Source organism: Heptranchias perlo, chromosome 1 (assembly GCF_035084215.1).
Source record: "Heptranchias perlo isolate sHepPer1 chromosome 1, sHepPer1.hap1, whole genome shotgun sequence".
Lineage (NCBI taxonomy): Eukaryota > Metazoa > Chordata > Chondrichthyes > Hexanchiformes > Hexanchidae > Heptranchias > Heptranchias perlo.
Window position 1 is genome coordinate 181,713,720 of NC_090325.1, and position 27,710 is coordinate 181,741,429.

Genomic DNA, 27,710 nt, shown 5'->3' on the forward strand with positions numbered 1-27,710 from the left:
ATCTCAAATGCTACAATCCCATACTACCCTTAATCACATTTGTTGCATATGACCAAAAGAAGTGATTTACTAAATTGATGCAAAGATTTTTAAATATTGGTTTAAAGAAAGGTCATATTTTAAAAGTTAATGTCGCCAAAAAGAAAAATTGCACTTGTGACAGGCAAGTATAAATCTCTTACTGGTGCCTCATTTTGCAAATCATTTCATACTCGCTTTAGTTTTATAAACAAAATATAAACAGATAAATAGCATCAGGTCTCACATTATTAATTTGAATAATGTCATAAACACATGAAGTAACTCAATCAAGTAAAACAAGTCGGTTATTTTCGGGGCTATCCACAATTCTCAATACTTTCACAAGAGTGCAAAAAGAATTCTGCAATGTGGAGTTGTGCTCTAGCTACAAGCATGCAAAGATGTTCAAAATGATCAATTGTCATTTCATACAGTAGGCTTTTGGAAGAGGGAAGGTGCAAGTAAAAGAGTAACTTTAGTATTTTTGTGGAAAAGGTGACAATTGTGGATAGCCCCTTACAGATGAAAGTAACAGGGCCAATTTTATCTTACGACAGAGATCTTAATAGCTGTGCCGTATTCACCATGATTGAAATAGTAAAACAAAATAAAGCATTACAGATTGGTAGTTTAGGTGTGCAAGGAGGGGGTCATGTCAATACTTTAGGTATTCCATTGCTGATCCTACACCATATTCTGTGCAGTGCTTGTCATATGCATATTGAGGGCATATATTTAATTTGAGTTGGCAACCTTACCTTAGAACTCTTCTTCAGTCTGTAAAATTTTGTTGTCATCTGCTCCCACAGCTTATGGATATGGGAAACAGCATTCATTTTCCATGCCCCCACCTGCCGTGTATGCAGTACAGTCGGTCTCAGTGGAGGGTTCTCCTCTGTCCCAAATATAGATACTCTCCTCTAGTGCACCTCTTTGACTAAAAAATCGATTATCTTCACATCAGACAGTGCAGTTCTGGCACCTGCCCCTTGGTGAGATCCCACAGCTCACCCCTCCCCCACCTCCCACAACAGGAATCGGGCAAAACAAACAGGATACTTAAGGGAAAGGCAGTTCTTTTATTCCCCACCAACGTGCAGACATAGTGCTGCCTTGCACTTGGGAAAAACGTGCTAGGAGCCCTTATAAATGATTTAAATTAGCTGCCCCTTCTGATTCCACCTCGATCAGATTGCCACTTCACTGGCGTACGTGTTCTCGCGCATGCATCGATCCCAGGGCCATTTTCGTCAGGATTGTGGAATTCCCCTCGGGAGAATTAGGAAAGAGGTACAGCTAGCTAGCCAGCGCAGAGGTCGAAGTGCTGGCAGGCGTTAGAGGCCATCTCATAACCCAACACGAAAAGTTACAGTGCCACAACCACGATAAGTAAGGAGTGATAGTAGTAAATAATGAGGAGGATAGTAGTAGACTTCAGGAGGACATAGAGAGACTGGTGAAATGGGCAGACACGTGGCAGATGCAATTTAATGCGGATAAGTGTGAAGTGATGCACTTTGGGAGGAACAACATGGAGAGGCAGTAAAATCTAAATGGTATTAATTTGAGGGGGTACAAGAGCAGAGGGACCTGGGGGTGCATATTCACAAATCTTTCAAGGTGGCAGGGCAAGTTGATAAGGCGGTTAAGAAAGCATTTGGGATACTTGGCTTTGTAAACAGGGGTATTGAATTAAAAAAACAGAAAGTCATGCCAAACCTTTACAAATCATTGGTTAGGCCTCAGTTGGAGTATTGTGTCCAATTCTGGGCACCACACTTTAGAAAGAACGTCAAGGCCTTGGAGGGGGTACAGAGGAGGTTTACCAGGATGATATCAGGGATGAGGGACTTCAGTGATGTGGAGAGACTGGAGAAGCTGGGATTGTTTTACTTAGAGCAGAGACAGTTAAGGGGAGACACGATAGAGGTATTCAAAATAATGAGGAGTTTTGATAGAACAAATAGGGACAAACTGTTTCCTCTAGCAAGTGGGTCGGTAATCAGAGGTCAAAGATTTAAAATATTTGGCAAAAGAACTAGAGGAGAAATTCTTTCACACAGAAGGTTGTTAAGATCTGGAACACACTACCTGAAATGGTGGTGGAAGCATATCCATATATACTTTCAAAAGGCAATTGGACATGTCCTTGAAGAGATCTAATTTGCAGGGTTATGGGGAAAAAGCTGGGGTGTGGGACTGAATTGGACAGTTCTTTCAAATACCAGCATAGACACAATGGGCTGAATAGCCTCCTGTGCTGTAAGATTCTACGGTTCCATGAGGGGAAAAAAAATCGATAGGGCCTATTATTGGGTGCGGGTAGTGTGATCCGCTATTACCCCACGCCCAATGGCCCCTGCGCAGGCAGGACGAGGCTTTCATGAGGCCTGAGGACTTACCTGCAAGCTGCATTGGAAATCAGCACTGACGCGAGGATTCAGAGCAATTCGCACTTTCCATCTACAGGGGAAGCCCCAATCTCTTAAAGGGAGGATGTCGCTTCAAATCTCTTAAAGGTAGACGGTACCTGTTATTGCTAAAAATAACAGTCTGCTGTCTGCAAGGAGTCTGAACGGAGATCAGATATCGTACATGTAAAACACAGATGCAGGTCCGTCCCTATGTTTACACACTGATGAGTTATGTTAAAATATTGAATAAAGGTTGCGCACTCATTACAGCCTTGGTCCAAACATGGACAAAAGAGCTGAATTCCAGAGGTGAGGTGAGACTGACTGCCCTTGACATCAAGGCAGCATTTGACCAAGTGTGGCACCAAGGAGCCCTAGTAAAATTGAAGTCAATGGGAATTAGGGAGAAAACTCTCCAGTGGCTGGAGTCATACCTAGCACAAAGGAAAATGGGAGTGGTTATTGGCGGCAAATCATTTCAGCTCTAGGGCATTACTGCAGGAGTTCCTCAGGGCAGTGCCCTAGGCCCAACCATCTTCAGCTGCTTCATCAATGACCTTCCCTCCATCATAAGGTCAGAAATGGGATGTTCGCTGATGATTGCACAGTGTTCAATTCCATTCACAACCCCTCAGATAATGAAGCAGTCCGAGCCCGCATGCATCAAGACCTGGACAACATCCAGGCTTGGGCTCATAAGTGGCAAGTAACATTCGCGCCAGACAAGTGCCAGACAATGCCATCTCCAACAAGAGACAGTCTAACCACCTCCCCTTGACATTCAACCGCATTACCATCGCCAAATTCCCCACCATCAACATCCAGGGAGTTACCATTGAACAGAAACTTAACTGGACCAGCCACATAAATACTGTGGCTACAAGAGCAGGTCAGAGGCTGGGTATTCTGCGGCAAGTGACTCCTGACTCCCCAAAGCCTTTCCACCATCTACAAGGTACAAGTCAGGAGTGTGATGGAATAGTCTCCACTTGCCTGGATGAGTGCAGCTCCAACAACACTCAAGAAGCTCAACACTATCTAATACAAAGCAGCCCGCTTGATTGGCACCCCATCCACCACCTTGAACATTCACTCCCTCCACCACCGGCACACCGTGGCTTCAGTGTGTACTATCTACAAGATGCACTGCAGCAACTCACCAAGGCTTCTTTGACAGCACCACCCCAACCCTCTACCTCCTCAAAGGACAAGGGCAGCAGGCGCATGAGAATACCACCACCTGCACATTCCCCTCCAAGTCAAACACCATCCTGACTTGGAAATATATCGCCATTCCTTCATCGTCGCTGGGTCAAAATCCTGGAACTCCCTTCCTAACAGCACTGTGGGAGAACATTCACCACACAGACTGCAGCGGTTCAAGAAGGCGGCTCACCACCACCTTCTCAAGGGCAATTAGGGATGGGCAATAAATGCTGGCCTTGCCAGCGACACCCACATCCCATGAACGAATAATAAAAACAACTATTAAATCCCACATCCTCCAATCTGCATGCTAGACCTCACCAATCTGCTGGTCCGAGTTGGTACCAGCCTGCGAGAGTGTGTGCACCAAGGTTCTCTGCTGATGCACTAGAGACCTTGGTGCAAGAGGTGGACAGAAGGAGGGTCATCCTATATCCTTGGGGGGAGGGGGGGATGGGGAGCAAAAGACCCTCCAGATATATGACCAAAAGGCAGTGGAAGGCAGCGGGGGACGAAGTCAATGCCAGGCGCACAGCACTTTGAACATGGATGCAGTGCAGGAAGAAGTTCAATGCTTTGACACGAGTGGTGAAGGTGAGTGAGGTCAACTGCCAAGTGGCATCCCCTACCAACTGCACCACTAGCCGCATCCACTGCTCCACTCACTACACCCCATCACGCACATACCAACAAACTCTTTCCATCAGTACTCAATTCTTCCAATCAGATGCTTCCTCTCACCCTTACACATTGCCACAGTTGCAAGCCGTCCACCCACAACTCACAGGCCGCACACACTGGCAGCTATTCAACCATGACAGGCACATCACCCAGACACACATCCTGCTTTCTTGCAGGAGAAGGTGGCGCATAACAGGATGCAGCAAGTGGCAGTGACATTTACCCCTTGAGGCTGTTCCGCCATTCAATGATATCATGGTGGATCTGTGACCTAACTCCATATACCCACCTTAGCCCCATATCCTTTAATACCCTTGGTTCACAGAAATCTATGAATCTCAGATTTGGAAATCACAATTGAGCTAGCATCAACTGCCGTTTGCAGAAGAACGTTTCAAACTTCTACCACCCTTTGCGTGTAGAAGCGTTTTCTAACTTCACTCCAGCACGTCTTGGCTCTAAATGTTAGGCTATGTCCTCGCGTCCTAATATTCAAGTATAGGAGACCTCCAAAAACAATTACAAATGTATCAGCAGCCGGAAGCAATAATCCAGCTACTAACCTGTAAATCCTGCATGGTCCCTTTAAATACCTCTGGTGGGGATCCTCCAGGCACTTTGAGACACATTCAGATGGATGGGGTTAAGTCTGTGCATTGAGTTGAGCGGTAAGTGCCAAAATGGTGCCTATCACTTTAAATCAGCATTGCACACCGATTGTATCCATTTTCTCCTCACTTTACACACTCCTGGTGTTCGGTATTTGCGCATGCGCTAACACCTATACCAAGATGGCGTCCGGCGCACGTCACGCTGGAAATGTGTGTGCGTAGCCAAGACGCCATTTTGGATGTTAGAGAGGCTGTGTAGTGCTGAAACAACAGGCGCAACACGGTCCAATTTAGCACCCAATGATTCTAAGTGGCCCCCTATGAGGAGCAGTAGGTTGCCATCACATTTATAGGGGTAGCACTTAGAAGGAAAACAAGATTGGGTTACAGACAACATGCACTATATATTCTGGGACAAGTCCATGTGGGCACCAGACTTCGAAGGTGCCAGCACATTTCATCCACCTGCCTGAACTCCTCTTCCTCTTCTAAATGTATTAACAGCTATTGAAATGGCTATGTTGATCAGTGTAATTACAGCTAAGGTTTGCAGCTGTTGGCAACAATAATGCTGTGGCTACAGATCTGTGCAAAGGGAGTCCTATTTTGCAGACTCAGCAGCAAACAACGTAATAAAGTATTGCCAAAAAAAATAATTCAGCAATAGCAGTATGAAAAGTCAAACAACAACTTAAATTACAATGTGGTACAAAGCTCGTAGTCCCAGCTTTAGGATCTAAGGTCTTAAGCGAGCAGCATTGATGCCCAGAAGCACACATTTTTAACTAATCAGCAATGCTAAGAGATCAGAAAACTCGTGCACTTCATTAAGAGACATTTTCAAATAACACTGAATGAAATTAGGGGTATAATGAGGTGCATCCAAATAAACTACAACATTTTGGAATCGTAGAATTCAGCACCTCGCAAATCAGGCAATTGGGTCTAGTTGTCCAATTCAGTGAGATGTGTACATGGGTGTACTCTCTGTAACTCTCTGTAACTAGACTACTCTATGAGTGCACCATTGGAGAAACAGCCCTAATGTTTTCTCATTACCTCCAATCCAACTACTCTGATAACAGCCTGAGAGTTCACGGAACTTTCTAACAGCAAACTCATTTTACTAATGTTTTCATTTTGGTTCTAGGCATACGAATTCCACTGAATACAATTTTATGCAATGAAAGTGCTCCAAAAGCCTTTGAATATCATAGGTTTGTACATCATATAGAATGGACCAACATGCCATTTTCATTGAGTACATCTAACCACATTAACGTGGAGCATTGGGGCTTTATAATTAAGTACTTATACCACAAATTTGATTTTTCTTTAAATAATACCTGACAGCATTTTCATTGCCTAAATATAACAGCAAGATGTAAAAATCAAAAGTATTCAACATGTAATTCACTGATGACTTTGTTGTACTTTGACTTTGTTGCTTTAGGGTTACGTGGTTGAATCATTTAATCATTATAGCTTCAATTCAGGATTGGGCTGATGAGTGGCAAGTAACATTCGCGCCAGATAAGTGCCAGGCAATGACCATCGTCAACAAGAGAGAGTCTAACCACCTCCCCTTGACATTCAACCGCATTACCATCGCCGCATCCCCCACCATCAACATCCTGGGGGTCACCACTGACCAGAAACTTAACTGGACCAGTCGCATAAATACAGTGGCTACAAGAGCAGGTCAGAGGCTGGGTATTCTGTGGCGAGTGACCACATCCCATGAACGAATAAAAAAAAAATACACCCTGTTACAAATCCTTTCTTTTACATCTTGGAATTTTGTTTCAGCAGATGGATATTCTGTAGTGTTTTTCTTTCCATTAACAAGTGTTCCAGTTAGTTTTTCAGAACTTAGGGGGTAAATTTTAACCTCACAAACGGTGGGTTGGGGGCAGATGGGAAGGTAAAAATCGTAAAAAGTTACCAGATCCCAAAGCGCCTCCAACCCACCCACTTCCGGTTTTAATGGAGGCAAGTCGAGGGGCAGGCGACCAACCCGCTCTCAGGTGGCGGGTCGGTCAGTGAAATCTTTTAAGGAGGCTGCGGGCCTCCATTTTGGCAGGTTTTTTATTTTTAAATTCTGGGGGCAGGGATTCCCGGGCCCTCTGATTCAAGCCAAGTAAGAGGGTGCAAGAAGGCCTGGATCAACATGTAAGTGCCTTTATTACATTGCTTGTGGGCCAGGAGGAGCAGAAGTGTTTCCTCCAAGTGCAACAAGTCTACCTGCCACGCTCCCATACACATGATCGGCCGACCCCCTCCCCATCTCCGGTCTCCCTCAGCGATCTCCGACCCCCCCTCACGATCTCCAACCCCCCTGATGTCTGACCCCCCCCATGACTGAGCCCCCAATGACCGACCCCCCCCCATGACCCCCACCCCCGATAACCTCCGATGACTCCCGACCCTGACCTCCCCCGATGACTGACCCCCCCCCCCCGTCAATCTGGCTGGCCTGTGAGATGGGAAACATACAAAAAAAACGAAAGACATCTTGCGTCAAAATCGTAAGGATGTCCAGGAAACCCATACTTACGAGTTTCCCATCAGGAATATCCACCCCCCTCGCCCTCTTCCCGGCTTCCCATTAAAATTTACCCTTAGGACTCTAATTAAATGCTTGCTGACAAACTTCCTGAGTGTAATTGTTTGTGTCAAAAGATGGTCAAATGTCTAATGGCATGATTGTAAAAGCAATTAAATACTAAATTGTTCCCAATCCTGTGTGTGTAGAGACTAATGTGGGTGCAGACAATGAGTGTTCTTGCAAGTCATGAGACTCAAATGACTATTATCCAATAAAGTAGATTTTTTTAAGCTCTGTAATGTCTACCTGGTTCTTCCTCAGTGGATTTCCTGAATAAAGTCTATATATATTAGAGGTGTCATGAATAGAATATTTCACTACTAAAAACTAGCATTTATTTCACTTGTACACCACTGGCATTCATCGATTTTGTTTCTTTTCCCACATTTGTAAAATAAATCAAATAATTCACAACTAGTAGTGCAAAGACTTCTATTTCTTTCATTTAGAATCATAGAAGTTTACAACATGGAAACAGGCCCTTCGGCCCAACATGTCCATGTTGCCCAGTTTATACCACTAAGCTACCCAATTTATTTTCAGAGTCTATTTGAATATACATCTAGAAACATAATTAACATTATATGTTAACCCAATGCTGCATATCAACTTCTGTTAATTGTTTTACATATATTTTTGCATGTTTAGAAATATATAATCTCTCCACCTTTAGTAGATTTCCTTGACTAGTAAATTACTTTAACCCATCAGAACTGTCTCTGCCCTTTTATTCATTATACGATTTTTGATGCGTATGCAGGATGCTGGACCTTCATTATTATTGGGTCTCATGTCCATGAAAAGTAATTCAATAAGGATAGGCAGCTTTTTACTACATATTTCAAATGTTACTAACCTGTGGATGATATGGTAGTTCTGTAGGTAGTCCAAGGCTAATGCCAGTTCACAGATATAGAGTTTCACCGCTTCTTCCTTGAAATGTACATTTTGCTGTAAATGATAGCGTAAATCTCCACCTAGCAAAAGGTCTACCACCATAAACATGTCTTCCTCATCTTGGAAGGAGTACCTGAAAGAAACGACACTTGTTTTAAAGCAAGAATGTGTACAGTAAGCTCTTTTATTTAAATGAAGGTGAACTTCTCAGAGAAAAATCAAAGCAATAGCATTTAAGACTAAACTGTGAATCACCCTCTCCCTGTCTTCAGATCAAATGACTGAACTAGTACTCGAAGTTACTCAAGAGACCATTAAAACAGATTTTGGAAGAAATTTTGTCTCAGTCTATTGAAACGTGGTTTTAGGTGCTAATGATAAAACAAAATCAAGTGCATTCTTGGCCTACTTAAGATTTCATTATTGGACTTGCACACCATGGAAATTGTAAATAAGATAAAATGGCAGTTTATGCTGATCTGTTACTTACTGTATAGGGGAAATTTTACTGAATGAAAAATGTATTCTCTAATTCCCTATATGTAAATCTGGTTGGCACGGTTCCTTGTCAGAAGTGTAAACTTATTTGGAGTGCTATATCTTCCTGGGTGTCATGAGTATAACCTATGTTTGGTGATTATGGAGGCTATTTGTTCTCAATTTAAGTTTGTAAATATAAAAAAAATTTTTTTTAAATAACTTTGTCACATTCCTGTCGTATAAAGAGGCATTAGTTTTTTTTTAAAAAAGCAGCTTCATATTTAATGCAAAAGAGATTTTGTGGCACAATGACCTGGGAATGCCATTCCGCCTGAATTAGTTTGCATCTTGGAACCCTGACTCCTGTATTGCTGCGGGGCTCTCCCGATCTTCTGCCATACCTTTGGCAGGAAATCATGCGAGCTCCAGGAGAAAGTGCATTAATGGCCATTTTTAGCCACTTATGCCATTTCTCTAGAGGTTCCGTCAATCTCCCGTCCGGAGAATGCACTCAAAAATTCCAGGCACCTGTATTTTGCACAATCACATTGCTCATGAATGGCCACATTTGCTCTGCATGTGAGTAGACACGAGTAAATCAGTGAGCGAGACTGGTAGAAAATGATTAAAGGAGTTTTCAACTACTCTGCAGCCAGCTTGACACATTCAGTAGCATTCTTGTCTCTGAGTCAGAAGGTTATATGTTTCACCCACAGGTGAAATGTTGGTCCAGAAAACCACAACCATCTTCAATGCTGGTTGTACTAGTATCTACTACAATCTGCTTACCACCATCAAAAACATATGGAAGGAAAAGGAAATGCTTAAACTGATCAATATAAACTGTAGCACAACTTTTATCACATTTTTATTTCAGCTTATAATAAAACAGTTAACAGTTCTGTAACACCAGTTACAATCTGCGATGGAATGTCACAATGACATTTGCACTCAGGATATCGTCATCACACCCTTCTTTCTGTAAAGAGACTTATCACAAGGTCCAAGGCACTTTACCATAACAACAATGTCCTTTTAAGCTTCAACGTATAATCCAAAATATGATAGCAATGCTGTTGTATCAACAAGTACTGTAGCACAAATAATTCTATATAATGTGGATTCGCATGCACCAAGGAGGCAGGTCCCCTTTATATGCAATTTGTAGCAAAATCGTAAGCATTAATTAAAAAGCAAAATAATATTCACTTACTACAAAGTCATGCTTAACAGAGTTGAAAATAACAATAGGAAAGAAAATTGAGTTTATTTGGATTTATGAAAAGGATCAAAATAATGATATTTGCAAAAACCAAAGTTGAGGTTATACTGAAAGTATCAAAGCACAGGATTGGTGTTACTTAAATGGCACTATACTATCACAGATTGTATAAATATCACATAATGGCAGGACACCAGTAAAGATTTGATAAACACCACCTACCGGTGCCATTCTAATACAAGATTTTTTTGATGTCACACAAGCACTAACACCACTTAATGGCATTATCCCACTAAAGACTGTATAAATATCATAAAATGGCACTACACCAGTAAAGATTAGATCAGTGTTGTCCAATAGAAATTGCTGACTAGCCACAAGAGTGGCTACAGCAACAGAGTTTTATCACATGCACTAAATTTAGTAGAAAACACCTTACATACACTCACACAATACAGATAAATACACTTCATATGTGCCTATTTACATTGAAACATAGAAAATAGGAGCCAGAGTAGGCCATTCGCCCATTCAAAATGATCATGGCTGATCGTCTAACTCAGTACCCTGTTCCCGCTTTTTCCCATATCCCTTGATCCCTTTAGCATTAAGAAATATATCTATCTCCTTCTTGAATACATCTAATGACTTGGCCTCCACTGCCTTCTGTGGTAGAGAATTCCACAGGTTCACCACCCTCTGAGTGAAGAAATTTTTCCTCATCTCGGTTCTAAATGGCGTACCCCGTATCCTGAGGCTGTGACCCCTGGTTCTGGACTCCCCAGTCAGGAACATTTTACATTTTTCATTTTTCACTTTACATTTTTCCTAGCTATGAAATGTGGCACACTGTGAATCGGACACGCTAGCCTGTGTGCCAGACTTCATGACCTGCACTCGACCCCAGTGAAGCTCTGCACTGCCAGGGGAGCCTCGTAAAGCAGGGCTTATAACTGTTCCTGTACTATAATGTATAACTGTACCACCTGAGATTAGATAGATATCATACAATGGGATTGTACCACTGGAGATCATATAACAACACTATATCATTATGGACTGGATACATAACACATGCCAAGACTGGACCACCAGAGACTGGGTAAGTGCCACGTACGGTGACTCCTACATGGAATGGATAAGTATCACATACCAGCACTATACCAGTGGGGACTGGATAATTAGCACATATTGATGATAAACACTAAGGGCTGGATAAGTACCTCATTCCAGCAGGAATCCCCAGGGATGGGATAAGCACCATATGCCAATGCCTGGGATTGGATGTGCACCACATCAGTTCTCCAATGGTTGAACGCTGAATCTGACCCTGCCCTTATCTGATGTAACACACTTCGAGCATAGATTGGTGGCTAATGATCAAGGGCAAGGGTTCTAGCTGATTTTTCTTTTCTCTAACCCAGGGATGTTGAGATCAATAGTATTGTTCTATTGTTACTGCCACAGAGATTTGCGAATTCAGCATAGGCCAGAGATTGAATCTGAAACCTTCCTGGTCTGTATGTCTCAGTATCATACCATATGGTGCATTTACCCACTGAGCTGTCAAGAAAGCTCTCATTATCACTGTTATTCTGTGAACGCTTTCTAATGCTATGTTTGTTTGGAATATGGAGGCCATAAATAGACAAAATGCTCTAAGTACAATCTCGCCAGTGCTTTATAAAGTGCCAGTACTTCTCCTCTGATCTGTACTTTAAAGATCAACTTACCATTCTATTTCCTTTGGCACTTCATACTATATAATGTGGTGACATTTAGCCAACCAGAACAAGTAAACCATTTTTCTTGATGCATTTTATTTAGTGGTTGTATTCATTGTTATCTTCAGCACCAATACACATTATCCTACATTTCTAAATATTAAGGTGGTTCACGTTTATTAACATAGCACAGATGGAAATTTAATGCAAACAGGTTAACCAGGATGCTAAAAATACCACATAGGAACTGAAACCCCCAAATGTTACTTGCTACTTACCCAGACGTAAAGGGAGTAACTTTCAACTTACCGCCGAACTGGCATGTGGGTCGGACACCTGTTATAGAAACAGTCCGAATTTCCTTTCCATTGAGGGAAATCAGGCGGTTTCTATAACGGGCCCCTGGCCTGCAACGCTAGTTTTACGCTCCTGCATAAGTTGAAAATTATCCCCAAAATGTCCAGAAATTTGTGCCTTTCAGTCTTGTTATATGCTAAATTACAATGAATTTATGTAAAGAAAGACAATTGTTGATCATTATTAGCTGAACAGGAATGCTAGTGTGGTATTAGTATTGGTGTTGGACTTAGGAATTTCATGTATAGTTAAGCGATGATGTGTTACAATATTTACTACTTATGTATTATTAGGTAAAACCTTCACCACATGGACTGCAGTGGTTGAAGAAGGCGGCTCACCACCACCTTCTCAAGGGCAATTAGGGATGGGCAATAATTGCTGGCCTTGCCAGCGACGCCCACACCCATGAATGAATAAAAAAGAGTTGTATGCCCACTTTTCGTTGTGGCTTAAGTACATCAACCTGCTATTTCACTGAATTTTGCAGGAAAAGTGAACTTTTCAACATGAGTACATGTATACCATTTCCTACTGATTCTTTATCAACTGTTAAATTTCTTTCCACTTTCTAAAAGCTCTGAAAACAACTTGGTACAAAATGTTTTTAATATACGATTCTCATATAAGATTAAGCATATGATGCAATCAAGATTATCAGTGATAAGCTCCATCTTCAGTTTGCAACACACGTGCATGGGATGGTATCAACCGAGCAAATCAGTGAAGTCCTCACTGAAAGCTGTACTTCTGTTAGAAATGTGTCTCATCAGTGATAATGATGCTTGCTGATAAAATGTGGCTCTATCTAGGCTTCGAAACAGTGATTTCCTCTTGTAATATTACACAATTTTGCCACTCAGATGCCAATTCATAAGGCTGGAATTGTGATTTCAGTGATACTGAAGGGATTACTCAGAAATCTCGAGTAAATAGAATTTTTAACAAAATCTGAGTAAGATTTATTTTTATTCACCAGCTCCCCAACAATTTAAAAGCATTTTCTTTCAGATACCAAATGTAAAGTTGTACTCATTTAACCCTGTTACTAACTGAAATGATATTTTTGAAATTACTTGGCAAACATACACAATCTAGATTGAGTCTTGAATAAATACACATCAAAATTACAACAAAGAATTCCCTGCTTATACATAAACTAACAATTAAAGTAACTGCTTAGCAACTAGCCAGCTGCTTAAAAAAAAGTAAAACATGTATTTTGTTGCATTGAAAAGATTTAGAAGTCATTGTTAGCTAAGGAGGGGGGACTCATTATTTTGAACACTCTTTTCTAGTGAATTTGATTCATGCACAACATAACTGAAATGTCAGTTTCTGTAAACCTAGGTAATAGAAAATTATTTGGGGGGCAATTATTTGTTTTGCATAATTTATCAGTTTTAATTTAGCTGTTGATTTTGAAAATCCATTTTTCTAAAACAGGCAAAAATAAAATAAACCCTAAATATTGATTGTTTGTGCAGATTAATCACTAATCAAATGGAAGCCCTTGTAAAGTGTGGCAAGGGAATCTGTGTAATTAACTAAGCTAACTAAGCAGAATAATTCTATGTTTGTGAGCTTCTTATCAGCTTAAAAATGTGAAGGCAAATTGAATACAAGAACACGCCAGATTGCATGCTACAGCAAATCAAATACTTTCCTCATCTACGGGCTCTATAATTTTGAAGAAACCTTTTAACACAATGCAGGGGAAAGATGAGCAACACCAATAGAAAGCAGTAACAGCTTTTTTGCCCAACATTATCACTAATTTGTGTCTTGCTCCCTTATAAAATTAGTGAAAGGATATCTGCAAAAACAAAAATTGCTTATTGGGGCCTTGCTACAGGACTATCCTGAGAAAATCAGGAAATTTGGGAAATATTCACGAAAAGCAAGTCCTGAATTTACATCCGGAATTTAAATTAGCGATATGAAAGAGGAACAAGATTTTAAAGTAACAGCTCAATTATAGTTTGTCTGAAGGAAATGTATAACTGAATCAATTGTACCAACGTGTAACAACAGGGATAAAATGCAGTGATGGGACTAGGCAACTGATTTCACAACAATTATTTCTTACTAATAAAGAAATAACATTATAGATAGTACCCAACATTTTAGAAAGCATTGTAGCTCAATCTTTGAAGTATTGATGAATTAATACACTCATTATCTTCAGGGAATAAAATAGATATTTGGGAATATGTTGCAGAACTTAGGAATTTTAACCAGTCACAACTCCAAAAATGTTCAATTCACTCATGTGTCTGCCCTTTCTAGTCGCTACCACTCAGCCACTGATCCTGACTATAAATTGATAATCAACAATGCAGTTAATGTTGATTTACTGTGAGACAACTGAACTGCCTTTTTAACCCCTGCGATTCATTTTGTTAGTTAACCCTATCTATTAATTAGTTTCATACTCAATGTTTAAGTTTAGGTATTGCTAATTATGATTCTGAAGTTACTAAACAATTGTTAGTGCATGACTATTCTTTGATGATTTGGCAAGAAAGGGTTAATTCATTTACTCAGCAGCCTGTGCGTGTCCTAACTGGATTGGAGGTCGGTAACGTAAATGCTAATATAATCCAAACTGATTGATATAAGCCAGTTTGGCGAGCCAAATCTAGACATCATTCACTCCTAGGCACAGACTGGGCGGTAAACTCTAAACAGAAGGTGAAAGAGTTTAGGATTCATCTGGTGCCTTGATAAATATTTGTTGGGGTACAGATCCTAGTGTTCTTACAACTTCAGCAAGTATGTGTCTAATGCACTGAAAAGCAATATGTGTGCCTCCAACTGCACAAACATTAATAATTAGAGTTGTGGATCTGTCCCAATGGCAGGAAATAATACTTGTGGATTCACTTACTAAGCCCAGATTACAGTTCCAAGACTCAGTATCAACACAGCGTTTCACTGGCTTTATTTAGGTTGGCACAGCCATCAAAATAAATAACATTGACATTATTACTACGATATGAAGAGATGAATTGGAATTGGTAGGACAGCAGTGAAGGTTATGGGACTGAAGATTAGGAGACACAGCCTCCTGAGACAGAGTTCTTTGAAAGGTCTCAGAAAGTATGCCTGGGGCAATACATCCTGCTGGACGGGTAGTGCTGGGATGGACGGCCTCTTCCTCTGATACTGCCTGACTAATCTGTCATCCTTTACACCCTCCTGCTGGTCTTCGTCCTCTATGAAGTACATCATGTAAAGTGAGATTCACATTCAGAAACTTGTTGTACAGCCTTCAGATACTAGCTGGAGTCAAAAGAAGAATTACAGAACAAAAACTACTCAAACAAGTATTCTTACGACATACAAATCAGACTACTATCCAAGTTTGAGGAAACACAAAAGCTAATTCAGGAAATAATATGCTATTAGAAAGAAATGATAGGGAACAATTTAACTATCGGGCGATTTGCTGGTGGAGTGGGCAGGCCAGCCAGCCAATCGCTCCAGCGGAGACCTGGTCCAAATTTAGGGAGGGGCCTTAATAACACGAAATGGACATCCCATTGCAACTTGCCAGCTCTATGACGGTGCAATATCAAATGGCCTGGAGGCCGACCTGACCAGTACAGGGTATGTCCAAGGGGGAGGGAGGGGGTTAAGGGACTAATCACAGAAGGCAGCCTAGGGGGCAATGACCCACAATATTCCTATTAAGCCCAGAGGAGCTTTCCTGCTCCGCCTGAGCCCCAAAAAATAATTTTAGACTTACCTTGTTGGGGGATCTTCCTCTTGATCACCAGGTTTTATTAAATGGAGCATCCACAGCATACGCTCTGCCCACTAGGCCCTCAGAATTGCAATGTACATCGTAGGACCCTGATTTGCATGAGACTCCCACTTAATACAGGCTGGTGCCTGGGCTGTCCAGTGGAAGGCCTGAGTTAAAATGGTGGCAGCAGAGTAGGGACGGGATGGTATGTCAACCACCTCAAATTCAATTCTGCTACCACCCCATTTCTACCAGGTGGAGAGAGTTCAAATCTTCCCCATATAATACAAAGAAAGAAAGATAGCGCGTATAAAGAATAAAATAGGAAAATATTACAGGGCTAGTTATACCTAAACAAATGTAGCTAATGAAGAGTAAAGGTTAATCTATAAAAATGAAAGGCCAAGAATATAAAACAAACAACTACAGAGTGGTCGCTCTGCATACCGATCTGTGTCTCATCTGTATTTAAATGGAGAGCTGTGGGCACCAATCGGGCATCTAGAAGCAACCCACCAAATACCAATGGAAGTTTAATTTGGGCCAATGGTGAGACAGGCAGCAGCCCTCAAGTAGGTCCAACAAGCAGGGTAGTGGGGGGGAGGAGTTGCTGGGACAGGTGAGCCTGGGCCTGCAGTGGCCCACAGTTGTTTTTGTGGAACCAGGAGGAGTGCTCCTGCCCCAACCGACTCCACAAATTACAAAACTTTCTAAAGTTTTGGGGCTTTCCTTCAGTGGCCTCCAGCGGTTCCTTTAAGGACTTCTGGTTAAGCGGCTCTAGATCCAGAAAAATGAGTTGGAACCTGTGTGGTGCAAGCTCCACCTAGTTGCCGTCCAATTCCACAGCAGGGTCCTACAACCAGCTTAGGACCCCTACTTGCATTAACATAATCAATAAAGAACTTGCATTTATATAGCGCCTTTCACGACCTCAGGATGTCCCAAAGCACATTACAGCCAATGAAGTATTTTTGAAGTATAGTCACTGTTACAATGTAGGACCTGCCACTTGTTTCAGGTGGGCATCCTGGCGACTAAAAGTTGCCTGATTCAATTTTATGTGAGGAGCACTTCCAGGGTCAATCGGGCATGAGATTGTGGACCCTGTTTCTACTATTTCACAACCAAAAAATTAGTGCGTCGATGTCCAATTTTCCCTCCCCCCACCATGTGTCATTTTTCCCTGTTTACTTAATGTAAAATGTTTTGGCTTCACTCAGATATTTCTCTCATGCTCAGGATCAAGTGCCACTATTATAAATTATGGGCCACTTCCTATAAACTTAAGTGAGACCTTCCGTGCACAATAATTGGCATTGTAGCATTGTCCATGGGTCAAACAAAAACTGTATTTTACTTAGTGGATATGATAGGAGCCCTGATGTAATCCTCCAGACATCGTATAGTGGAAGAATAAACACTTTCAGACCGTGGTTTTGGCTATAAATACAGGACAGGTTTATTAAAAGCAATAGTAAAAATAGACAATATAGCAGCTTACACTATTCTTAGGGAATTTTTAAACTCATGCTCCCTCCTCAGGTACAACACTTCACTAACTCTACTGATATTAAATCTGAATTAACATCCGTGATGAAACTTGTATATTCAGCTAGACTAGTAACTGCAGTAAGATAAACTTAAAGTAACCTGTTAACTTTCAAATAGATATCAAAAGATATAAATATTCCCAATCAAAATGTGATGAAACTTCCTATTCATCACACTGATATCCCTAACAGAGCCAGAGAAGTGTAATTTTCAAAGCCAAAATTCTGGAAATCTAGCATTGCACCTTTACTTTTGAACAAGGGAATCGATGGCAGCTCATGAGACCAAGGAAAATTTCATTCAGAATTGCCATTTGATAAATGGAGCTCGGAGTTTTTGCATTACGAATTGCCATTGACTTATGAGAGTATCATACTGAGGCCATCAATGGCACTCCAAAAAGATTAGGTTTCTGTAGTAATGAGATAAAATAACCCTAAATTATGAACTCAGAACTATAAGTGAAATGAAATCGAAGTGAAGTTGAATAGTTTTTTGGAATGGGAGAGTCAAATTGCAGGCATCACAAGTGATATTTATCATAAAAGCTTATTCATTCCTCCATCAGATTGATCGTTTTGAGAATAGGCACAAATTTATTCTCATCATTGTTGTAGAAAATGGAAAGGAGAAAATCAGTGAATGCCAGAAATGTAGCGGACAGAATGCTGGGATTTAATTATTTATTTTTTTAATTGATGAATTTTTGCATTCTTGAAGGTGAGCACGTTAACACTGGTGAATGGAACAGTTTTCTATTTCTTGCATACAGTGCCAGCATCAGTGAAGAAAGAACATGCGTATAGCACCATATGTCCAACCAAGCAGGCTATCAGGGTCTCAATTAAACACCTCATTCTATAGATGACTCCTCCAACAATGCAGCACTCTTTCAGTGCTACACTGATGTGTCAGCCTAGAAAATGTGCTCAAGTCCGTCAACATCCTGTGCAGCACTCCCAGCTCAGGTATAACACAACTAGCTGTAGAGTAGATTTCCCTCTACTCCATCCAATAGTTTAGAAGTTATTGTTGGTGATATTAGTTAACTGTTCATATAATAGTCTTCTGTCCACTATTTTAGTGAAGGCATTTACCTACTTAATTTTTTTTTATTATTCGTTCATGGGATGTGGGCATTGCTGGCAAGGCCAGCATTTATTGCCCATCCCTAATTGCCCTTGAGAAGGTGGTGGTGAGCCGCTGCAGTCCGTGTGGTGAAGGTTCTCCCACAGCGCAGTTAGGAAGGGAGTTCCAGGATTTTGACCCAGCGACGATGAAGGAACGGAGATATATTTCCAAGTCGGGATGGTGTGTGACTTGGAGGGGAACATGCAGGTGGTGTTGTTCCCAAGTGCCTGCTGCCCTTCTCATTTTAGGTGGTAGAGGTCGCGGGTTTGGGAGGTGCTGTTGAAGAAGCCTTGGGGAGTTGCTGCAGTGCATCCTGTGGATGGTACACACTGCAGCCACGGTGCGCCGGTGGTGAATGGAGTGAATGTTTAGGGTGGTGGATGGGGTGCCAATCAAGCGGGCTGCTTTGTCCTGGATGGTGTTGAGCTTCTTGAGTGTTGTTGGAGCTGCACTCATCCAGGCAAGTGGAGAGTATTCCATCACACTCCTGATTTGTGCCTTGTAAATGGTGGAAAGGCTTTGGAGTCAGGAGGTGAGTCACTCGCCGCAGAATACCCAACCTCTGTGGCTGGTCCAGTTAAGTTTCTGGCTTAATGTCTGTGGTAGAAGGAATGTCACGAACATGTTACCCATTCATCCACTAATATATCTATAATAGTAACTTTAGGCTAATGTGTCGTACTCCATTTTCAGAAGAGCATTCCCTACTACACTAGTGGTCTCTGTGTTCCCTTTGAGTGAGATTTCCAATTGAATGACAAATTAGGACATTTTAATGCTCTGGTCCCACATCAACTTGGAGAGTTGCCTCAGGTGGGAGCCTGCCAGTAGATAGAAGAGACTTTCATCCTGTTATTCTGGGCTGGTTTCAATCGAGGTCCCAGAGTCTAACAGATAGTGTACTAACCCAGTTCGCTACCTTGTTTCCTCCGACCCCATCTTGCTATATTTTAGCCAAAGATATGGTGTGGTGCTGTATCAGGGATATCTGTAGCTTTGACAATTTAACCATTATTTTAATTCTTCACCTTCAATGGCCCTATAATGCAAGACATACCTAACCTGATTTAAATTTTGCCCAATGTATCTGATCATAGCTGGCAGAGGAGGTGGTAATTTGGCCCATCATGCCAGTGCTAGATCCACATCAGAGCTATCTGCTTTAATATTTTTTCTTCTTCAAGAGTTTGTCTAACTCCCTTTTAAAACATCAATGATAAGATCGCTGTATATTATGAGCAATGAAATTATAAATGTTTTCTTTATCTTCCCTCCTTTTTTTTGTTTGTCACAGTACTCAAATAATATGCATCACAATGATGTATTTTGTTTAAATACGCACTACTGTATTCCAACACTTATCTTAACAAGCTAATAAAAAGATATGTGAAAAAAGGGATGTAATAGAATCCAGGGTATATGAGGCTCCATTTTTCATCTTGTAAAAGAAAAATTCTAATAATTTTTGGTGTAAATAACCACTTCAGCATTGTAAAATTATATGAGAACACAGGAACGTGTTGTTATTAAGATATAATTACTTCTGTGAATAAAATCTGCCTCAATAAATTCCACTATCCTCAAGAACCAACAATGTGGGGGCGGGGGGTATGGTGATGAGGGGAGGCTCCAACCTAAACTACCTTTGACATGTAAAGTAATTGGCTGTTGGATCACTGCTATTTATAGTTGAAGCAAAATTATTGAAAACATAAATTGTTTAAACCCAGGAAACCAACTTATTACAGAAAGTGAAAAAAACGTTTTTTCTAGGGGATCGTTATTTTAGCCGCATACTGAGTCTTTGGGCTGGATCGTGCTGGAAATAACGATTATTAACGACACACGCCATTATTAATGTGCAAATCTGTCAACAAGTTCAGGGGATTAAGAAATACACCATGATTTATGCCGCTCTGCCGTTTGCTTCACACAAGCAGCATCTCGCCCTTAGCCTCCCCGTTATTTTTAAGAACTTGCTGGATTTTCACATTCATTGCCCATTAAACTTGCCGCAGAAAGTTAAGTATGGTAATTAAGAGTGTAAGAACCCTTTTAACAATGTGATAATTGTTAATGCATTGCCAATCAACGTCTGGCCCAGAAAGAGAACAATTTGAAGTATTCAGTCTCATTCTTGCATGTAGTCATTGGTGGTTGGAGATTTTTTTAAAAATTTACATTTTAAATGGTTTTTCTTACTGTCTCTTTTTCCCCCTCTCTCTTAATCCAATCTTTATTTTCCTCTCTACTTCTCTTTCTGTACTTGATTTGACTCTAATTCATTCTCCTTTATGATCGTTCCTCTGTTTCTTTCTCAATTTCATTGGTTAAGCAGATACACTGTTGGGCCCGCCGTGCACTAAGGTCCAAGATGCTCTGCTGCCCTCACTATGCCATTATCAGCTCGCACGTTTAGCAAGTTACGATGCAAAAAAGGAAAAAGTCTAACTAATGGCATAAGCCGCGAGATACCCTGCTCCAGCAAGATCTGGCTCAATATCTTAGCTCCGCCATTCCCCTTGCTTCTGTAGTGGCTCAAACAGGTTTCTGATTTGAGGGATGAACAGCATTGCATTATTTGTTATTAACTGAAAGAATATTGTAATCACCATAGCAAAATATTGCGATCAACATTTTCAAGACTGCAATTTCTAAGATTCAAATTAATGAATTTTGCTCCCGAAGCTCCAGAGAGACCATAAGGGCAAAGGAGCAGAGAATGGGAACAACGACATACCCATTTCATTTTCACACCAATATCAGAAAGAAAATTTCAATGGGTTTTCTTTAATGAGAGATTAGCTAAATTTTTTAATGATTGAAGTGGAGACCATAGGATGATCGACTGACTGAAAACTTTCTCCACGTCAACCAGCAAAAAAAAAGCCAAGTTCCGCACCCATGAGGACGGTCTCAACCGGGATCTTGGGTTCATGTCACGCTACACGTAACCCCACCAGCAAATAAAAGTTATCTGTTTTTAATACAACGGGTCATTCTCTGTCTTTCTCTTCCTTTCGGATGTTTCTCCCTCTCTCTGTCTTGTGTTCTGGCCGTTTGTATATTCGGTGGTCCTGTAGGTAAAACCTCTCTGTCTGAACACTTTGATTGCCTTGACAACGGTCAGTTGGAAAGATTATCTGTAATCACCAGGTATTGTTCTCTGAATATAAATGCGAAACGTTCAAAGATTCCCACATTCACCTGACGAAGGAGAAAGCCTCCGAAAGCTTGTGATTTTCAAATAAAATTGTTGGACTATAACCTGGTGTTGTAAGATGCTATACATAAAAAAATATTGACAACTTTTACAATGAAGACTGAAATACAGACCGTCAGCTGAAGAGCTGCCCTTTAGGAAAACAACTTAACTCAGAACTCCAAGCACGATATAACCTTCTGTAAGTGCAGAACCAGTATCTTAATAAGTACCCTGCAATGAGTACTTAATCAGGATACTTAATGGCTCACAATTTAGACAGGCATGGTATTATTTCCAGGTTTCCACAATAGAGACAATGATTGACATGGCACCTACCATCTCACCAATATCAGTGTTCAACAACGACACAGATCACTGAGATTGAGGTGCTAAAAAGTAGATCAATAAAACCTTGCTGGAAGCCCATTTAGCTTACATGGCCTGCCCTTAAGTATAAAGTTAATGGTATCCAGAATCACAAGAAAGATTGAGCAATCTATCTGGAAAGAACTAATTCCTTTTATGCAATGCAGGCTGACTTCCAGAAAATTACATTTAGAGAAAAAAATGTTTTTGAAGAGTTTCATAGATAGAAAATTTTGAAATTCAGCACCATTATCAGACAGTCGTCACAAATTACAGCTGAAAACGCAACAACTACTAGTGGATAAAGTTTCTAACACTGGACCCACTTTAAATTCAATTGATTTAGCACAATCAGAACTAAATTTAATTGGTTGAGTTTTTAAATTTGATGTTGTTCATGATGAAGGTGAATAGCATCAGCTGCCCACACAAAGGATTCAACCTGTGAACCAGCAAATCGGAAACAACCAGGGAAAAATCATAGAAAAATGACTAAAAATATGGGATGGCTGTTTTTTACTGAAACAAACCATCTCAAACCTGTTTTCTGTATCTCTTTCCCGCCCACAAGACCCTGCCAAAACTACCCCCTTAACTTATCTGCATCCCGGCAGGTGGCTTCTGAACTGCCTGATCTTCGCCTGCCTGCGGGATGATTATGAGGCCCAGGAGTTGAAATAGCCTGGTTCTGAAACTGATGCCGTCGAGGGAAGGGTTTGATGCTTGCCCCGCCCCCGCCTCCTAAATACCCGCTCCCAGTTAATTGGGAGTTGAGAAAGTTCAAGATATTTAGAACTCCCACAGTACTGCACTAAAGTTTTAACCAGAGATTATGTGCACAAGTCTCTGGACTAAGGCTCGAAACCACTCAGACGTGAGAGTGCTACCACTGAGCCAGCGCTGACACAGCCGCAGGGCGTTCCACAGTGCTTCACAGCCAATGAAGTACTGTTGAAGTGTAACAGACATTCAGCACTTTCTCTCAATGCCGGCAGCTGTTTGTAAGCAACAACAAGCTTTCCATTAAAGAAAGAGTTTGCATTTATATAGCACCTCTCACAACCTCACGGACGTCCCAAAGCGCTTCACAGGCGACGAAGTGTAGTCGCTGTTGTAATGTAGGCAAATGCAGCAGCCAATTTCCGCACAAGGTCCCACAAATAGCAACAAGGTAAATGACCAGATAATCTGTTTTAGTGCATTGGTTAAGGGATAAATGTCGGCCAGGACAATATTGTTAATATTTAATACGAATCATTGAACTTCACTCTTCCCAAAAAAATAATCAGTTCTCAAAATATGAGTTATGAGTGGGAGACAGATATTATCCTCATCTGAAGGTCTGCAGATTCCATGTACCATATAAGCTTGTTGCTCTGGGTGCAGTTATATAGCTACCTTTGAGAATCCCTGTGTGGTCAGTGTCCAGTAAAATAGTAAAATGCCTACGTGGCAAAGGAGCAGAATGCAAAATGGTTAGGAAAGGGTTAATAAGTTGATAGCTGAGGTTGGTAAAGGGCCCCTCCCCCTGCTGGGCCATATGTTTGCGTAGTCAGCAGGCCTGCATTGTCTTATCAATGTAGAGTCTTTGATGTGTTTCAGGGTCTGGTCTGAGTGTCTCCTTGTTGCGAGCTAATCAAGATTGGTAACACCTTAGCAAGACCAAAAGGGACATTCCTAGTGAGAAGAAAGGATGCATCCATCAGTGTCTGTCACTGCGGCATGATCAGACCATGGGCTACCTGTGATTGGCTTGAAATTAGGTAACCTCGCATAGCCAGTCTATGTCCAGCTTATGATTGGTGTTGACTCTTGTGTTAACGATGTTCCAACCCCTATTGATCTGTATAAAGTTATGAATTTTTGTATATGTCTTTGTCTCCTTATTCTGTTAGAATCGTCCGGACTCCCTCAGGAGTCTGAATTGAAGCTACAGACTAAGACCTGCTATTAAAGTTGTGTTGAACTTTAAAGGTGTATTCGACTCAGTGTTTACTGAACCAGACTGAGGGGAAAAAAGAATCCAGTTCATCACCTTCATAGAGTTTCAGGTGTGCATCAGAGTGAAGGTGGTAACATAGCTTGGGTGTCAGGTCCTTTAGAAGGCTGTATCTTACCAATTTGTGTTTGCAGTGGGTGCAGTATGACTTCAGCTTCGTGTAAAAACACAACTTAAAAGTTTGTTGAGCCTCCTGAGCACTTTGCAAACCTACCTTTTCAATGCTCTTATTGTTAATACAAAGTGCACATTCCCACCTGTGCTCTCCTACCGAACGTTGGCTGTCCGGAAGTGACACTCCTTGGTAGCTGACCTCAGTGCTGCCATCAACGCAATGCACAGCTAGCAGTATGACTCCAGTCTGCCGACTGCATATTGGATGCCATAAACACTGGTTTGAGACCATAAACACTGCAGCCTCCATTTACTCCTATTACGGCAACCATGAGCTAGATCATGGGAAAAGCTTTTGATTAGCATTATCTTGACAATAATGAAGGATATAGTTAAAGCTGGTTCCAAGCATCTGACAGATTATGGGCCGGATTTTGCAGTGACTGGTGAACGAATGGCGCAAGCTGTTTGTTGGACTTGCACTTGCACAAAGACTTTCTATGAGCAAGTTACTGTCAATGGGCCAGCCATTCAGTGCGGTGCCCTCTACAGGACATCTGGGACCTGTGTGAACAGGACAAGCAGCTGTGTATCTCCTTAACCAATCAGACTGAACAATCGTTAATAATAGCGCAGTGTCAGAACCAGGAAGTGTAAGTTAGAATAGTGAATTCAATGTCAAATCAGGTACAGAAAGAGAAATAAAGAGAGGGAAAGAGTGATTGAATTAAGAGACTGCGATAAAAGAGTCAGAAAGAAAAAGTAAAAAAAAATTATTTAAATTTTATTTAATATTTTTTTTTAAAATGTCCAACAATAATTAAAAGCTGAAGGACTGAGACCCCACACCTGTAAAAGTAAATTTTCAGTGTCAGAGAGGTTGTTTGGCAGTAATTAAGACTTACAGTTAAAATGGTATTTAGACTTGAAATGACTTGACGACTTAACTTTTTTTGGCGAGTTTAGTCCGTATCTACGACATCAGTACAGGAACTTTACGCTGTTCAATAGGCCAGTTGGCGAGATACCTTTCTCGCGCAGCTTTTGGAGGAGCATCGCATTTCGGGCAGCAACTTCCGGATTTCCGCGTTTAATTGCACATGTGCGGTCGCTGGAAGTTGCTTTCCGATTTGCACATAAATAACAGTGAGAGCCGTTAGCCTCGCTCTTATTTTTACAGCAAAATCCGGCCCAATAGTTAATTGAAAAAAAATAAATGTTGCAGTTGGATGAAAAAAAATTGGGTCATCCACACTCAGGGAATAAATACATGCAATATTCCTAGCTCATTTCTTCCAAAAAGTCTTCCAATTATCTTGTTTCTTCCACTGGGATCTATAACCTTCTATGGAAATTGTAACTGTAACTCTTATTAAAATTACCAAACACTTTAGATGGAGTACTAGGCATAAACAACCTTCCTTTTGTAGTTTGCTGACTTGCTATCTAGATAATTAGTTTCTTGACTGTCAGTCATAACATACTGCATATCATTAGTTTATAATTCGGCTCTTTTAATATTCCAAGATATATTGGACAAACGTTCCTCAGTGGCTTTTCCTCAGGGTCTAAAATGCCATGGGAATTCTACTGATCTCCTGCAGGAAACCGATGGAACCTGCCAGGAAAATGGTGGAGACCGGGGCGGGGGTGGGGAGTGACAATAGGATTCGGCAGTCGAGCAACATGGGCGATAATGAATCGGCAGCTCATTTAAGACTCTGCCAGATTTTCCTTAAAAATCAGTGTGGTAAACGGGTTGCCGATTCATTATTGCCCATTTTGTATGACTGCAGAACACCAATTTCACCCCTCCAGGTTACAAGGCATATGAAAGCCAAGGGAAGAGACTCCCTAAGCCAGGAGTTATCACATCTGAGGCTCAGTCAGGACCTAGTGGGTATGTCGAGTGAGTTTAAGAGTAGTGGCCTCCACAAAGACATACGTGGGCTCTACTGATGTGGTTCAGGCCCCTAAAGAATCTGATATTTAAAAAACAATGTGGCCAGATTGGCCCCAATGCTCAAGAGGCCGATAGGAACATTGGCGAGGGTGGGCGGGGCAGCCTGAGCAACCCCGCCCTTCAGGGACAGGAGTTTCCAGCAGTCATGGGCAGGCACGTGGTGGACATGTGCCCGCAGTGGTGCTTGTGTGCGCCTGGCCCATGCAAATGAGGAGCTTTTCCACTGAACCCGCAAACTCCAGAGAGGTCAGTGCTGGAGGGCGTTGTCGGGCATGATCCCTGAGGAATTGTGATGCCAAAATGTCCAACGCTACAAAGATATAAACTTTGACACTGCACACAGAACTATTAAGTTATTGACCTCATCATAAGTACTTTGCAGGGAGAATCAGGTAATATATTAAACCCTGCAGTGCAAACTATATTCTATAACCATTGGAAACAACGATAAGCAAGGATCCCAGAATATCTCACAAACCAAACAAAACCAATAATCTTTCAATAGTGCTAGAATTCGGGCTTCTTACTAATACTTTCTACTAGTGCTCAATGCAAAAAGTCATCTTCCATAGGTAACCTTATGGTTCCCTGTGAACCCAAATTTGACTTTATCTTATGCTGGAAGTATATAAGATACCATGCCACAGGGCAATTAATGCACCATTCTTCTGTTGGGGTATGCATTGGAAATAGTATAGTCTACCAAATGCAGCTTCTAGATCTTTCTGAATTAGCAGAAAATTCCACTTTGACAGACCATACAGCTCAGTCCAAAAACTACTAGTGAGTTTACTGTAAGAAGTAAAATGACACATAAGCAAGAATAAATCAGCAGATGAAAATAGACACACTTAATTTCATGCCAATAAAATTGCTTCCTGACATCGTTTTTTATATAATCAAATACTATTGCACTCATGGAGGGTAAAATTCAACTTTGCCATTGCAAAACAGGCAGTAACAGATTGGCCGCCCATTATACACCCCGCCTGGATTTCCTTTCCATTGACTTCAATGGAGAGAAATTGGAGACGGCGTGTATAATGGGCAGATGATTTGCTACGCCCCGCTGAAGTTGAATTTTACCCCCATGGAGTCCTGCCTTACTGCAATGACCTATACACATAATGGAACTGTGAATTGAATTTAAAAAACTGCTGAAAGCTTGTCATATTTATTCTAAGTTCAAATAGTTTCTGGCTAAAGATCTGGAAGACTATATATCAAATTAGTAAAATATTTTGCCTCTTAAAGTAAAACTCCCTGCTATATTAGTCCTTGAGAATAGCACATGATCAAAATAATGAGTACTTTCACAGCCTGAAACGGTAATATGTCTATACACTGCGTTTTATGGCAAAAGGTATAGAATATAAAAGTTGAGATGTCATGTTAAATCTATATAAAAA

At 41.1% G+C, this 27,710-nt stretch overlaps 1 protein-coding gene across 2 annotated transcripts in view; it reads right to left on the reverse strand.

Moving 5' to 3' along the window:
* Window positions 1-27,710, reverse strand: part of LOC137328538 (serine/threonine-protein kinase 32B-like) — a 295,819-nt gene that overhangs the window by 131,236 nt on the left and 136,873 nt on the right. For both annotated transcript variants that reach the window (XM_067994345.1, XM_067994346.1), the window contains exon 4: window positions 8,398-8,571. In XM_067994345.1, coding sequence (XP_067850446.1) covers window positions 8,398-8,571 — 174 coding nt within the window. The remainder of the gene's footprint in view (window positions 1-8,397; window positions 8,572-27,710) is intronic.